The sequence below is a fragment of the Haliaeetus leucocephalus genome, unplaced genomic scaffold (assembly GCF_000737465.1).
Source record: "Haliaeetus leucocephalus isolate CR32 unplaced genomic scaffold, Haliaeetus_leucocephalus-4.0 Scaffold135, whole genome shotgun sequence".
NCBI classification, from domain to species: Eukaryota; Metazoa; Chordata; class Aves; order Accipitriformes; family Accipitridae; genus Haliaeetus; species Haliaeetus leucocephalus.
Window position 1 is genome coordinate 2,411,335 of NW_010972571.1, and position 15,302 is coordinate 2,426,636.

Here is a 15,302-nt window from a genome sequence, read left to right on the forward strand (position 1 = left end):
TCTTTTCCCCCTGCCGTATTCCATTTACAAAGCTACAGCAGCGGGTAACTGAATTTAAACTTTCAAATTTTGTCTCACAGACAAGGATTTCTTTCCAGTCACTGCCACCTAGTAAAAATAAATAGCTTTAAATCCCATGAATCATGAAGAGCAAACGGTAAGCCAACGCCGTGCTACAAAACAAGGCCTTTGGTTTAAAAAAAATATGTAGTACGTCAAACTCTTCTGCATGGTAATCTAACGTACACATACGTGGAAGGCACAAATAAAGGCGAGGGACCAAAGAAGGTAAATTAAGAGGTTCTAAACCTTCCCTTAGTCTTTGAATAGCGAGAAAAACATTTGCAAAACTGAACTGCCACAAAAGTGCACATCTCTTCTTCCATTTAATATAAAGGAACTTTTAGGCAAGCTGGTGCTTCAATAAATTGCCTACAGTTAAGTAGACAGACACAGAGATTTTGTGCTTAATATCACCAACTACCCTATCTCATAAATATGTATCTCAGTCATCATATTTATAATTAAAATGAAATATATTCTTGAAAGCTGGATGAAAACATTTTGGACTACTCACAATTCTAGAATAACATCACTAACTTGGAATCCTGGAATTAAGGATGTGAATGACATCTAGAAATTCAAACAAATGGGTTGCTTGTCAGAAATGCAAGGAGCAGTTGCAGCTCTGAGTTCTGCCAGGAAAATGGAGTTGACGCAATACAACATATCCTCCCACTTGTACGAAACACTACAAAATATTTAATGAAAGTATATTTTCTACATCATCCCACCAGCAGCCACTCAATAAAGTGATAATTATTGATATTCCTACAGTTTCCAGGGAAATTAAAGAGAATAGTAAAATACTGTATTTCTACTGCATGGCTAACAACTTAGGGAAGAACAACAATTTATGATCATATTTCCATAGTCGTTCACGATAAAGAATCATCAGAATAAATTACTCTAGTTTGTAATGAGTGATATATATATATAAGAAGTATTGTGGGTCTTGTTAGAGTTTCTTCAACATATCAAGAAAAAGAGTAAGAATGGAATAAGGAGACAGTCGTAATTTTGTTAGCTTTACTTGCCTTTTTCTAACTAATTATGTGACTAACAGAAAGAAATCCCCTCTATGGAAAATTCTTATGTGATTTAATAAGGGAGGAAAAGACAAACACATTCTGTAGAAATTTCTTTGCCCCTACTCATTTTGCTCCTTCCCTCATTTCCTCCAGCTTTATCCACAAAATCATCATTTGCCTAACAGAGAATGTTTCCTCTCACACCTCTTGGCGTAGTAAAACACTGTCTGAATATCTCATGTGCCCTCTGTGTTAGAAATGAGCACTTTCGATTTGAAAAGGACTATGCGGAAAATCAGGACTTGCTTTTGAGTTTAAGAGCTTCTGGGTAACTAATTTGTTAAAATTATTTCATTATCATATATGAAATAACTGATCTATAACCTCTAGATACTTCTAAACTCTGATGTTTATTTTCTGTTTCACTACAGGAATTTATAATTGGACTTATGGTCCTAAAAAGTGTAGGTAGACATGAAACAAATGTGATATATAGTATAACCATCCACTATAGAAGTCTTTCCATAAAAGTGCTGCATATTGCACACACTAGGGAGCCAGGCACACATTGTACTGGCACACTGCTGTCATACAATCCAATACACAACATTTCTCTCAATGTTTCAAATCATCTTTTAATATTGAAGAATGACTACTATTCTACAGACAGGTACAATACATCTTTTCTCACAAATCCTCTGCTGTATTTCAAGAAAGGGTCAATGTACTTTCAGGCATTTCCCTTTACAGAATCACAGCTCTCTTCTATGTAGGCTCTTTGGCAGAAATGGATGGAGCTGACTGAAAAGTCCCTTCAGACTTTTGTTCTTATCGAAGAAAAAACAAAGTCATTTTGATGCAAGTTTTTCTTCTCTTTGAAAAGGAAAATTGTGTCTTTTCACACGTTAGTCATTTCTAGTTTCCCCACTTTCTCCTATTTTCTTCTTACTGTGTTTGTTCTACTTTCTTCAGTGGAATAAAGAAAAAGAGGACAGACTGTGTTTCCCTACCTCCTTTTTTGTTGCATTTAAGGCGGCAATAATCCACAGAAACTGTGTAACAGCATACAAAACATTCGTTTCTTTTCCTTTCATTCCAACCTGAGTCTTTTTTCCCCACCAGTTCTGTTAACTGGTTAACAAGAGGGAGAATCTGACATGACATTTGACATCTTTCAAGCCCCAGGGCCCAAACCTCATCAATTCATACAAAGCTCTTTTCAGGATAGCACTCTGCTTGCCTAATTCTCCAAAGAAGCAGCAGTAGAAAGGGAAACAATCATGACTCATATGAACCATGCCTAACTTTATGAACAAATGTTTGTCGTGCAACATTTTCTTCAGTAATCTCTCAGTTTTTCTTGTTCTCAAATAGTAAGACCAATAATCATGACACTGGAGCATTGTTAGCACATCTCTGACCACCTGCAAACACCGTTAGGCTGTGTGTTCCTACTATCCTCAATATTATCCCGAAGAAAATCATCTGAACTGAAAAGCCGACAAACACAATAAATGGTGGGAAATGGCTTGAAGCAAAAAATGAGTCGGTAATGAAGTACTGCACTTTCTGTGACAACATACTCGGGCTACTGCTATTGTTTCCAGCAATACTTCCCCCCTGCCCCCAACTTTTAAGAAACAATAGCTATTATTCAAGTGACAAATACTTGTTACGATACCTAAGCTTTTGGTCCCAATCTTAACCCTCTGTTACTGGTATTAGGTGTCATGTCACAACAACTTTAGAGGTGAACTGTGCACTATCTTAAGCAAGCATTTATGAGGGTTTAACAATGGTTAACTGATGGTTTAATAACGGTTAACTGGTTTACTTAACCACCTGTGTGATCAAATTAGAAAAGAAACCCAGGTCTGTGACAGACAATTATATGCTTGCATGTACGCAGGGACAGTTGCCTACTGTCTTCAGTAGATGGCTGCATCGCTACAAATGCATTTAACACTTGTCCTAAAAAATGGCAGTATGATTCTTTGTTTCCCTGCCTGTACAATAAGGACAAAAGCAGACTTAAAAAAAAAAAACCAAAAAAAACCAAACCACCTATGCATCATGTTACTATTTTAACTGTAATTTAAGTCCAGTTCAAATGAGGTAGTTAATCATTAGCTTGTTTTTTCCTCAGAAATTCTTTGTACTGCTTTCCACTCTAAAGAAGGTGCAAATAAGGATTTTGAAAAAGATAGCTATTGAGAGATCAGAAGTCTGGAATCCATTCACATTTGGCTTTCAGTGATACTGTACTTTGAGTGAATCACTGTACAAGTGCTATTTTGTTACCCACATAAATCCACCGGAATAAGAAGGCCAATAAGTACAGAGATAGCATTATTCTACACTCCCACTGCAACTGAACAACAAAAAGAACACTGGCAGATAGCATTAGCTTTGGCCCTAGATCAAGAGACCTGGCATTTAAGAAAGCTAACAGACTGAATCTGATCTTTATTTTCACAGCGTTAGAGCAAGCTTGTGCACTAATCTAGGCCTGTTATAGATGTAAGAGGTAGCCAGATCCCTTTGCTGAATTTACGCAGGGGAAGAATTTCAAGTCAGTATAATAAACATCTCTCACCACCAGCTTAACAATTTACCTTGCTATACGTACCATGGTGGTACTGAAACAGAGCATTTATTAAAGCAAAACAAGTTTAATCTTAGGCTTCATCTTCCATCCAACACCTCCAAAGCATTTTATAAAAGAAAACACATAGACTGTCCAGGTGTATAAACTGAATCAAATTCTGTTCCCACAACAACATGCGAACTGGAATCAAATTCACTGGACTCAGTGTATTTGTAAGAGCAAAGCAGGTCATGGGGGACTATGTTTGCATTAAGCATAGGACTACGTATCACAAGGTTGCTGCATTCCACAGTGCTTTCCTGGCTCAGTCTGTGCCAGCTGCCTTATAATTGTACAAAACATCTTTCAAACTACCCCTACCTCCATGTTTGAAACATAGTAATCATGCCTAATACAGTTATTAGGGGAAATAAACTGACACCACTGAGAAAGCTCCCATCTGCCACTTTTAAATCCATGTTCACTGTTATCTAAGAAAAACTTCAGAGGAAAGTAACATGCCAAAAGAACACTTTGGAATGATTTCTATACAAGCAATAACTAGGCAAACAGTTCCTGGCCAGGACTTAGGAGGGATGTGACAAAGGTCTATAAATATCTGTATCACTGACAGTGTCTAGAAATTGATTTGTTTGCTGTTTCTTCAAATAGACTAATTATCTTACATCATATTAAGCCACCAGAAAGAAGGTTTATAACAAGCAAGAAGCTAGTTTTTCTGTTCAGGGGATTGCTAAAGCTATAGAACTCCTTGCCAAAAGAAGTTGGAGAGGCTAGAGTATCACAAAGTTTCAAGGGCAGACTGGGTAAGTTCATGAAGAGAAATGTGCTTAAGATCAGTGAATATAAGGAAAACACATGCTTTTCAGAAAGGTCCTTCCTTCCTTTCAGCCACTTGAAATTCAGGTGGCTGAAGCACAGGGAGACTGCTAGGAAGAAACATCATAATGTTTGCCTGATCTGCTACTCCTCTCTAATCATGCTTTTGACTACTGTCAAATGGGACACTGGACTAGACAGAACCTTTTGGCTACCCTGTACAGATACTCTTTACATTCTTACGTTATGTTCATTGCTCACTAGCAAAAAATAGCCTTGAATTTTGTTATGCATTCAGCCTTGTTGCTCACTGGGGGAACACACTTTTAGTAAAGTATTCATATAGGATTGCCTATGTGTCTCTTTGTAATCTGTTGGAAACTGTTGGGAAAACAAAATCACCTTGTGATTAATTGGTACCATTTGAAAACCCTTCTGCCCTTCAGTCCTTTGTTCCACTTCAGATTCAAAGAAATACTTGACATTTTCTAGAATCTGCAGAAAATTTCAAGGCTTACAGAAAAGCTATTTCTAGAAGTATGTGTTCTTAAACTACTCTGCTTTTGATCTGCTTGTGTGGTAGAACCTTATCTAGGAAGTATATACCACATGCAAGTTTTTTTAATTTTTTTTTTTTTAAGATGCAGAACATATGAACTCTATTACTAGAGGAAGAGATACTTCATAAAAGCCACATGAAAAAAATCTGTCAGTGATACTCAGCCCCTTCTTTTCAGATTAGGTCTTGGTTTTGCTATTTTCATTTACATCTAGGCACTGGAATGAGAAGTGAGCTTTGAAAACATGCAGAATACACCAAAGATTTACTGTTTAGGTATTACAGAAATTACAACCTAACCTCCTAGAGTATAATTTCAGAACACAGCTGCACATATTTGTGTCCCAAGGAATATTAATTTTCCATGGTTATGACATTTGGAAGTCAGGAACGTGGACCTGGGATGCACAAGTTCTCTGACTATTCCAATCTGCTCAGAGAGGCCACACGCTTTTGGCAGAAATCAACAAGCACCTACTTTAGCAAATAAGACCACAATGAAGACTGTTTTAACTACATTTCCCTTTGCAGATTAATTGTGATCAAACATGCCAAAATCTTTCCTACAGGTTTGCATAATCTATGTTGGCATTTTCAAAATTAATATAGCTTTTAAGAGTAACAAAGAAATATAGAGCCTATCCCAACTACTCAGCCATGTAGCATTTAGTGGCTCTTTGGCATGCCTAAATTCATACCCATCTGCTAGAAAAGCATTCTGGCCATTCAGCAAGGTGAAACCACGCAGGCAGATGGTGGTCAATGATAGACTGTCAAATGCAAATAACTAGTTTCCAAAGAAATACCTCCTAATGGCAAACATCAACTAATTAGGCTGTATAAGCCATTCCAAAACCATCCTACCTATTCCTATCTGTTGGCAAGATAAAGACTTAAATCGTATTTCTGGGCACTTTGCCCCAATATCTCCTTTTCTGCTTAGACATCCATTTGAAGCATTCTTCTTAGCATTAAGGTTATTAGCATTCTATTTAGCACCCAAATAATTGCATACAGTTGTTTAAAAACTGTCCTAGTTTCAGCTGGGATAGAGTTAACTGTCTTCCTAGTAGCTGGTACAGTGCTATGTTTTGAGTTCAGTATGCGAAGAATGTTGGTAACACTGATGATTTCAGTTGTTGCTAAGTAGTGTTTAGACTAAAGTCAAGGATTTTTCAGCTTCTCATGCCCAGCCAGCAAGAAAGCTGGAGGGGCACAAGAAGTTGGCACAGGACACAGCCAGGGCACCTGACCCAAACTGGCCAACGGTGTATTCCATACCATGGGACGTCCCATTTAGTATAGGAACTGGGAAGTGGGAGTGGGGAATCACTGCTCGGGGACTAGCGGGGTGTCAGTCGGTGGGTGGTGAGCTATTGCCCTGCGCATCATTTGTACATTCCAATCCTTTCATTATTGCTGTTGTCATTTTATTAGTGTTATCATTATTATTATTAGATTCTTCTTTTCTGTTCTATTAAACCATTCTTATCTCAACCCGTGGTTTTTGCTTCTTTTTCCCGATTTTCTCCCCCATCCCACTGGGGCGGGGGGGGGGGGGGGAGCTGCTGCATGGTGCTTAGTTGCTGGCTGGGGTTAAACCACGACAAAACCAGACCAACCAACCAACCAGAACTGGACGTTCACTTTTAAGAATGAGTTCCAGCACCAGGAAATTTACTTGAGTCAGGTAAATCACTGAAAACCAGCAATTCTTAATTTACTGAAAAAAAAAATACTTACGCATTTTAAGACATATATTAAAATTATATAGTAATAATATCAAGGCAAGGTCTACATTCTAATAGCGAGGACAATGAAGAAAGCACTCTGGGATTTCAAGAGAAGACCTTTAGATAAGGTATGCAGATTGTCCCATCATTTAAGAAACCTCAGGTCTTGATCAATACACTGCCTTAAAAAAAAAAAAGTACAGGCTCACAATTACTCTTTCTAAAACAAAATCAATAGCCATAACAAAAAAAGAATAAGATCCAAGTATTCTGGTGAAAGAAAAGAGCTTGACAGGTTAAATAATTTTAGATCCAGGCGAGGCTATGAATTACGAAAGCTCATGTGGAAGACAGTGGGACGGATCTTCCAGCATCTCAAACACAAGTCATTGCACAGATGAATTTTTCCATTTGACAACAGTAAAAAGAATAATCAAGTCCAATATCTGCTTTACATAGCAGAAGTCACTGCCAAATAAGTCATATCAGCTGTACGCTTATCTGTGCTAATATTCACATTCTAATGATTAAGAGCCAGAAATACAGAATGAATAACAAATAATTCTGCACATTCAAATCTTCAGCCTTGTCTTTTACAGGCAAGTGTTTTCAGGTATTGAAAGTCAGTATCTCTGACACAGCTTTTAGGGAGAAGAAAATACTGGCCTCTACTTCTGTAGAAAGGAAGATCTCCTTGCTCCATCCCTGGAAACCAACACATCTGCTCTAAGATGAACTTAAGAGCTTGAGTTAAATTCATTTGACAGAACCAATTAAAAATGCATAATTATTAAATATGCTATTCTTTGGAATAATCATTATAGTGAAACAGAGATTAATGGAGAAATAGTGCACAAATATCTGAATGTGCTCTGTCTTTTATCCAGTGTCTATTTTTATGAAAATTCTATGAAGAAAATTTGGCCCAAAATGTCTAAACTCGCTGATTTTTACCAAAACACTTACCTTTGTCAGGATTTGCTGTTTACTAGTTTTGCCCACAAAGTTTCAGTCAACATATTTACAATCTCTGTGATTTTGTATTATAACTGTTAACAGAACAAATTCACTCAAGCGCTAAATTTGTACATTTGCTCTTAGAACACATGGCTTTTGAATCATAGCGAAGGTTGTTTTGCTAAGCCTTTCTGGAAAACTTTGCCTTGGATACGGTCCACAGGTTAAGTGAAAGGTACTGTGCTGTCCTGGTTAAACCAACTCTGTAGCAAGATAAAGGCAATCACACTACAATATAGAAGAAAGAAAAAGTTATTTTCTGTCAATTGGAATATATTAAGGGAACCATAAAAATCATAGAACACAACTTGCAGCTCTAAAGCCTATAAATATGTAATTGAATTCACATGTTGCAAAGTCAAACAAATGAAATGCAGAAGTCTGCACCAAAACTCTGTGTGCATAAAGCATTTAACAAAAGGAAACAAAAGGCTTGGGAAACTCCACAGAAGTAAATGTCTGTGTCACAGAAATTAAAACTTTCAGGGGCCTTCTATGTATATTGTGCTGAAAAACAAGCACCTACAAGTAGAATTTACAGCTGTGTTCAGTGATTAATCCTTTAAAGCTTCAGAAGAGGCAAGTTTAGGCGAACACCACTTCCAGTTCATTTCAAACCCAACCTCAAAATGAAACCTTTGGTCTGTGGTTAGAAACATAGTGGCAAAAAACCAAACCATGATTTATCAGTCTTCTTTATTCTGGACTTCCTTAGCAGACTGCCCAAGAACAATGTTAATTCCATTTCACTGACAAAGGAAAACATTCTACCGAAAGCAGAGGAATGAAAGCGGGTATCTTTACAATAGATTCAAAAAATAGGGTACACAGAATTTCCAGCTGCTGAACACAATGGATCTCACATAGATACACACACAGATGTGGTAATTTTATTTTTTTTTCCCTGAAGTGAGCTTAAATCTTTCATCTAAAATTTTCTACTGAAGGAGAAAAATAATACTTTTTTTTAAAGTAATTCTCTCCGATCCTTTTGGAAGTGCACTGCAGCAACAGTAAAGGATTCTTCCCTCCCACCTTATATGAGCAGAAGAGGAGCTTTAGAGAATTTCACCAGAGGTAGTGAAATCCTGACATAATAAAATCAATTGAAATTAGCAGTACATTCATCTTTCTGTCATGAGCTCACTTGGGACAGTCACAGTCTGCTTCCTGCATGCTTCCCAGTGCACACACAGAGTTCCAGAATGACGGGAAGGCAAGGCAACAACAGCCCAAAACAACTTCCATTCACAGCAGGAAAGAAGCTGCCTTCATCAAGCAGCATTTCCACCACCTGCTCCCTGGAGATACCAGAAAACAAATTCTTTCTACGTGATGTAAGACAGCTACTATTAACACTACATTAATAACGTACAGAAGGGTCTGGCTTGTGGATCTCATGTAACAAGCTAGTAAACTACAAGCTCCTAGAACACTGGCAAAAGAGGAATCTTAACAAGCACGTGAGTAAAGTGTTACAATGAAATTTTAAGCTGGCATTATACATGCATTCCTAATTTTTAAGTTATATAGAACCTTTACTTACATTGTAGAACTCAGTAGAACTTTTGGCTGGCAACATCCTCCAAATCTCACTAAGGTATTTAGAGCATCAATAGGTGACAAAGTACATCCTTCCTGAAATCCTGGATCTTAAGATTACATTGGGCAAGGATTTTTCTTTTCAATTAATTTGAAAAAGTCTAAAAGTAATCATCCTCACTGTCAATACTGAACAATTTCCATTTGTTTTATACCAAGCTCAGTACTGTAGGCGAAGTGTGAACATTCCAATTCACAATTGCAGATTTCAGTACTACTTGCTTTCCATTGTTTATTCTTATTGGACTTCATATATATTCACTGAGATTTCCATAATGATCCTCAAGTGCTTTTCATTTATGAAGATCCCTCTTCCCAAGAAATTGCATTGGTCACAAGCTAACAGTTAGCTCCCAGTTAGCTGGGAACAGAGCCCTCCAAAACTTTTCTGACTACCTAGCCTGTGTTTTTCTGTAATGTGCACATACACCTCTAAATATCCATTCTTTTTGTTGTTTGTGAAAGCTGAATACTACTACCTAATAGCCATAAGCTTGCATAAAGAATATGAGCCCTCTGCCACACAGCTGGGCATTTATTCTTGCACTTCTTAATCCACTGGTTCTCACTGAGTCTATTTCATGACAACACTTTAGATCCCACACCCATGACTATGCAGTTTCCTTAGTATCTTACTGTAAAGCACTTTCTCACATGAATTTTTAAACATGTCAAGTAACTTACCACAACCAGATCTCTGTTAGCTACCATTTTGTTGACAAGAAAATATGGAACATTGGAAGCAAGACAAGATGCCACTCTATGATAATAATCTTTAAGAGGTCTTGAATATATGAAATATTTACCTTAAGTACTTTACTTTCAAAAGTGTCCTTCCATTTATAAGAGAAAAAAATAAATTAAAAAAGCAAAATGTGTCCATGCTCAAAGTATTATTTAGACTTAGAAACACTGTAAAAAAGATAATAAAAAATATAAGATAAATATTTGCATTCCACTTACAAACATGCAGTATCCTCTTTTATTCCTATGGATATCAGTTCCTACTAACTGTAACAGAAGCAGTAAGATTCATATATACATGTGACGAGCCCACTATTCAGAAAGACAATAAACAGTGAATTCCAGTTCTATAAACACAAGTTATTGAAAATGTTTATTGTGTTCAGCATCAGAATTGTGACTGATGTCAATTTAAATAAATGCAATGCCCAAAGACTAGAATTAGCAACTGGGTTTTGTGGGTGATCCATGTATCTCATCCAGTACATTCCTAATGCTTTCTACACAAACCTCTTCTTTCTGATGTTTCATACAGGCTTGCTTCCATATCTCTTCAAACCTTTCATCTGAAATGTTTGCACCAATGTTGTGGAGGATTTGTGCAATCTACAAAATAAAGTAATCCATGTAATTCTGGTCAGCATTTTTGTTAAACTATATAGTCTGGCTTTTACATATACTAGCAATCTCTGTTTCCCAAAGAATATTTTCCTGCTCTTAAACAAAAACTACAGACCACATCCTGCATCCTTAACCAAAGAAGTTCCTATTTAAGTAAATCTGAATCTTATTGGGATGAAAGCTGTGGTGTACAAAATTGTCTTTAGTTAATTAAGTAATGTTGATGCAACCTCAACATTGGAAAAATCAAACAGAGAAGATTCAGGGAAAAGTAAATGTTTTTTTAAAAGCCCTAAGTCAAGTCCTGTTTATCCATTATATTTGTACTGTTTGCAGTTATCAACATAAATCAGATTATATCATTGTCTGCATTTCACAGCAAGAATACTACATGCAAGATCTTCAACTGGTATAGATAAGTGAGTGAAGTGACTAAAATGAAATGGTTCACATCAACTTTGGGTCTTGCTATAGTTTTACACCAAAGTAATTGAGCAGAAATTTTTTTTTTCTGTATTTTATCACTTGGATGCTTCCTGCTGCATGCTCATTACACTGACCTGTATTAGAGGAAGGTGGCTTCAGAAGAATATTAACATGACTTTGTGTTTTTGTTAGTATTAGCAAACGTTTGGCTTCTTCAATTGCATCGTGTGTGTGTATATGTGCATTATATTTATGCGCTGGAGATTTTATGCATGCTTTGATAAAGTAAGACCTTTAACACAGTCAAATCAACCTTCCTTGTTGTCTTTGTCTAAAACTGTCTTTTGTATAAATATAGGCCTGATCCACAGTACAGCAAATCTGCAGCTTCATCTTAGCCAATAAATCTATGACAGTTCATGCCAGCTGAAATTACAGGAGGAAAACATGGACTAAATTTTGTTTCTTTAAGCACAGGTGTTGTTTCAGTTAAATCAATAATATTACTCATGAGGAAAACAAACCAGATTTGATCTAATGTCTTCAACAAGCTAGTGAAATTTAAAAGTTAAACTAAAAGCAATATTCCATTACAGGATACCACTGTAGGGACAATAAAGGACTACATGCTCTTATAATTTGACTTCACCATATTAAAATACAACTCTGTCCTGGCTCATCAACAGCCATAAAATAATCACTGACTAAACCACAGACTATCAAGTGTGCAGACGGTGTTAAACTGACCCTTACCTTTTATCAACATGATTATGTTGAATATAAATTACACACTATTACTCAGTTACCTAACTTCTATTCTCTTCAGTAGACTAGGAGGAATTCCAGTGGAGAAAACACCAGATCCTAGAACTACTTTTTCTTTTGCAACTGTCCTGGTTTCAGCTGGGATAGAGTTAACTGTCTTCCTAGTAGCTGGTACAGTGCTATGTTTTGACTTCAGTATGTGAAGAATGTTGATAACACTGATGTTTTCAGTTGTTGCTCAGTAGTGTTTAGACTATAGTCAAGGATTTTTCAGCCTCTCATGCCCAGCCAGGGCACAAGAAGTTGGCACAGGACACAACCAGAGCACCTGACCCAAACTGGCCAACGGGGTATTCCATACCATGGGACATCCCATCTAGTTTAGGAACTGGGAAGGGGGGGGCAGGGAATCACCGCTCAGGGACTGGCTGGGTGTCGGTCAGCGGGTGGTGAGCAATTGCCCTGCACATCATTTGTACATTCCAATCCTTTTACTACTACTGTTGTCATTTTATTAGTGTTATCATTATCATTATTAGTTTCTTCTTTTCTGTTCTATTAAATCGTTCTTATCTCAACCCAGGAGTTTTACTTCTTTTCCTCATTTTCTCCCCCATCCCACTGGATGGGGGCGGGAGTGAGTGAGCGGCTGCGTGGTGCTTGGTTGCTGACTGGGGTTAAACCATGACAGCAACATGAAGAGTCAACTCATGAAACTGCTTTACAGTCAGAATTTGCATTCTTTTCCACAGGCCTATACTAAAACTGGTAGTATTAAATGACTCTTGGCTTTCATATAATAATTTCATTAGCTATTACATGTTTGAAAATATTAATGCTCCATATCAAAATAAATCAAAGACCCTCACTAAAATACTGAAACACCATTTCATGAGTATAGGGTGATTTAACACACTCAGAGGTGGTTTCATACTGAACTCTGTATAGCCTGTATAGTCTACAATGGAGTACGACATCTCAGGCCACATCACAACTTCAGAGAAGAGTTCTGTCTAGTGCTTGACAGGTATAATGGGCTTCTCAATGAAGCATGAATTCTATTTACTGTTAGCTATATTCTGCATGCACAAATTTCCTGCTTCAGAGCTAGATTATAAAATAGGAAATGCTCATGTACACAACATTTTGACAAGCTGTTTCATGAATATGTATAGAACATGACACCACACCTTTTACATCCCCAGCCACTAACTAGCAACATTCTTTTCTGTAAAATATATATACTCAAGTTCCAGATCCACTTTCAAAGTGACTGAATATAATGACTAGTAGAGGCGGAGAGGTTGTCAAGGCTTCTTTTTTCATTTTAGATTGGAATTTCACATTTTGTTACGAACGTCTCATAAATTGTATTTCAGGTAATGAAGTTATCTCTTGATATTTTTTTACTAGAATATGCATACAAATGTTGAAGCAAAAGAGTAAACAATACTGAAGAAGCAGCAAAGTTGGTTTAGTATTTATGTGGGAGGAAGTCTGGGCTGTGAGATAACAGTGGTAGCAGTCCCCAGAGATATCAGATAGAAAAATCACAGTGTCCTCAAGTAAGTCCCTACAGTATCACTTCCTATCTTTCTCTTCAGAAATATGAGATGGCACAGCATTCATGTGTGACTCCCTATATCCTCTTTCACTATACAAGTCCTTTGTAGATCTAAGCCTACGACCATGACTCAGCAGAGCACTTAAAAAGTATATTCAAGCAGTTTACTGAATCTGCCATTAGCAAACCCTGCAAGTTTGTTTGAGGAGAGACACCTTGGGTAAAATTTTCCAGTGAACATCCAACCCTGAGTGATAGAAACTAGTTTTATACACCTGTAAAAAGCCCCACAAGAAGATTTTTAAGACACCTACTCATAGAATCATAGAGTAACTTAGGTTAGAAGAGATCTCTAGAGATCATCCATCCAACCACATAATCAAAGCAGGGCTAACTTTACCACTAAATCACGTTGCTTGGGACCTTGGTCAGAAATTTGAGTATGTGCAAGGATGGAAATTTCACAACTGCTTTGCTCTTCTCACATTGCAAAAATGATGAGTCATAGACTCTTAAGCCCTAGATTAATTACCAACCCTCGTTTGACACAGCATTTGAGCATGTGAGTAGCAACAACCTGATGTACTTCCCTATATTACTTATTGAAGTTGGATCTCAATAAAATTAGTATCTGCCACCTTTATGAATAATTTTGAATGAAAAGTACATATTTTTCAGATAGTTGAATAGATATAAAGAAAGATGGTAATGTTGCAACAACGAATTTTACAACCTGTTTATCTGATAATATGACTCTCCACTCCCACATGACTAGGGGTCCGTTTATCTTGGAAGAATATTCTCAAGAAATGCACTATACCTCTGCCTTTGGTCTTGTTTTAGAAAAGTCTCTTTCATACACTCCCTTTTGACTGTAGACAGAAGGGAATAATAATGCATAAGCATTGGCCTCATCACCATAATTAGTTCTGTCATTGATGTGGCGAATTTGAGGAGCAGGAATATCTGAACGAATAGTTGGAACACCACACACTGGATAACCTGTGGAAATCAATCAACAGGCAGCATGGAAAAGCCTGTATGTAAAGATAGTGCCAGGAAGGATAACACATTTTGTATGAAATAAGAACAAATTTGATACTTCATCTCACATAGGTTCAATAACAAGTTACATAATGTTCTTCCTCATCTCTTTTTTCACATTTTTAGAATTCCTAGCTTCAGCTACATCATGAAACATGACAACAGGAAATCTTCCAGTAATATTCTAGTATGTATTCAGTACTTCCAGCTGAAAACATCTCTAGGTGATTCCAAGAAAACATTGTTCTCCTAAAATTACTAGCATAATTTCTCAAAGACATCTAGATTAACTTCCACATTTTGAATGGATTAACCATGCCAAACATCCAAGCCATGCCAACTTCCAAGCCACAATCCTAAACAAACTTAGTTTAGATAAATTAATTCACTATTGTACATTAGTAGAACCTGTAGCAATACTTTTTAAACTTGTTCCTGATTTTGTCTTAACTTGTCTCACTTTCTCAGAAGTCAGAAAGTACAGTCCACTGTACTTACAGGTTGTTGGGAGACCACCTACTACAGCATTATACTGAGAAGAAGTTGTTTGATAATTTGCAAATACATGCTCTGCTGATCTTCTAAGTGTCTTTGGTGCCTTTTCTGAGCTTCCCAGTTCTTTTAACACAAGATCTTCCTGCTTCAGCAGTGGCTCATTATTTATCTTTGTGTCCTTCAGCAGAACAGGAGCATCTAGTTTCTTCCCTAT

The 15,302-nt window shown here is 37.0% G+C and overlaps 1 protein-coding gene across 1 annotated transcript in view; it reads right to left on the reverse strand.

The window, feature by feature from the left end:
* The window catches only part of EFHB (EF-hand domain family, member B), a 44,175-nt gene that overhangs the window by 16,670 nt on the left and 12,203 nt on the right, over positions 1-15,302 (reverse strand). The window contains exons 11-13 of the mRNA XM_010585911.1: positions 15,092-15,298; positions 14,370-14,551; positions 10,623-10,779 (exon numbers count right to left, since the gene is read on the reverse strand). Of these exons, the coding sequence (XP_010584213.1) occupies positions 10,623-10,779; positions 14,370-14,551; positions 15,092-15,298 (546 nt within the window). The remainder of the gene's footprint in view (positions 1-10,622; positions 10,780-14,369; positions 14,552-15,091; positions 15,299-15,302) is intronic.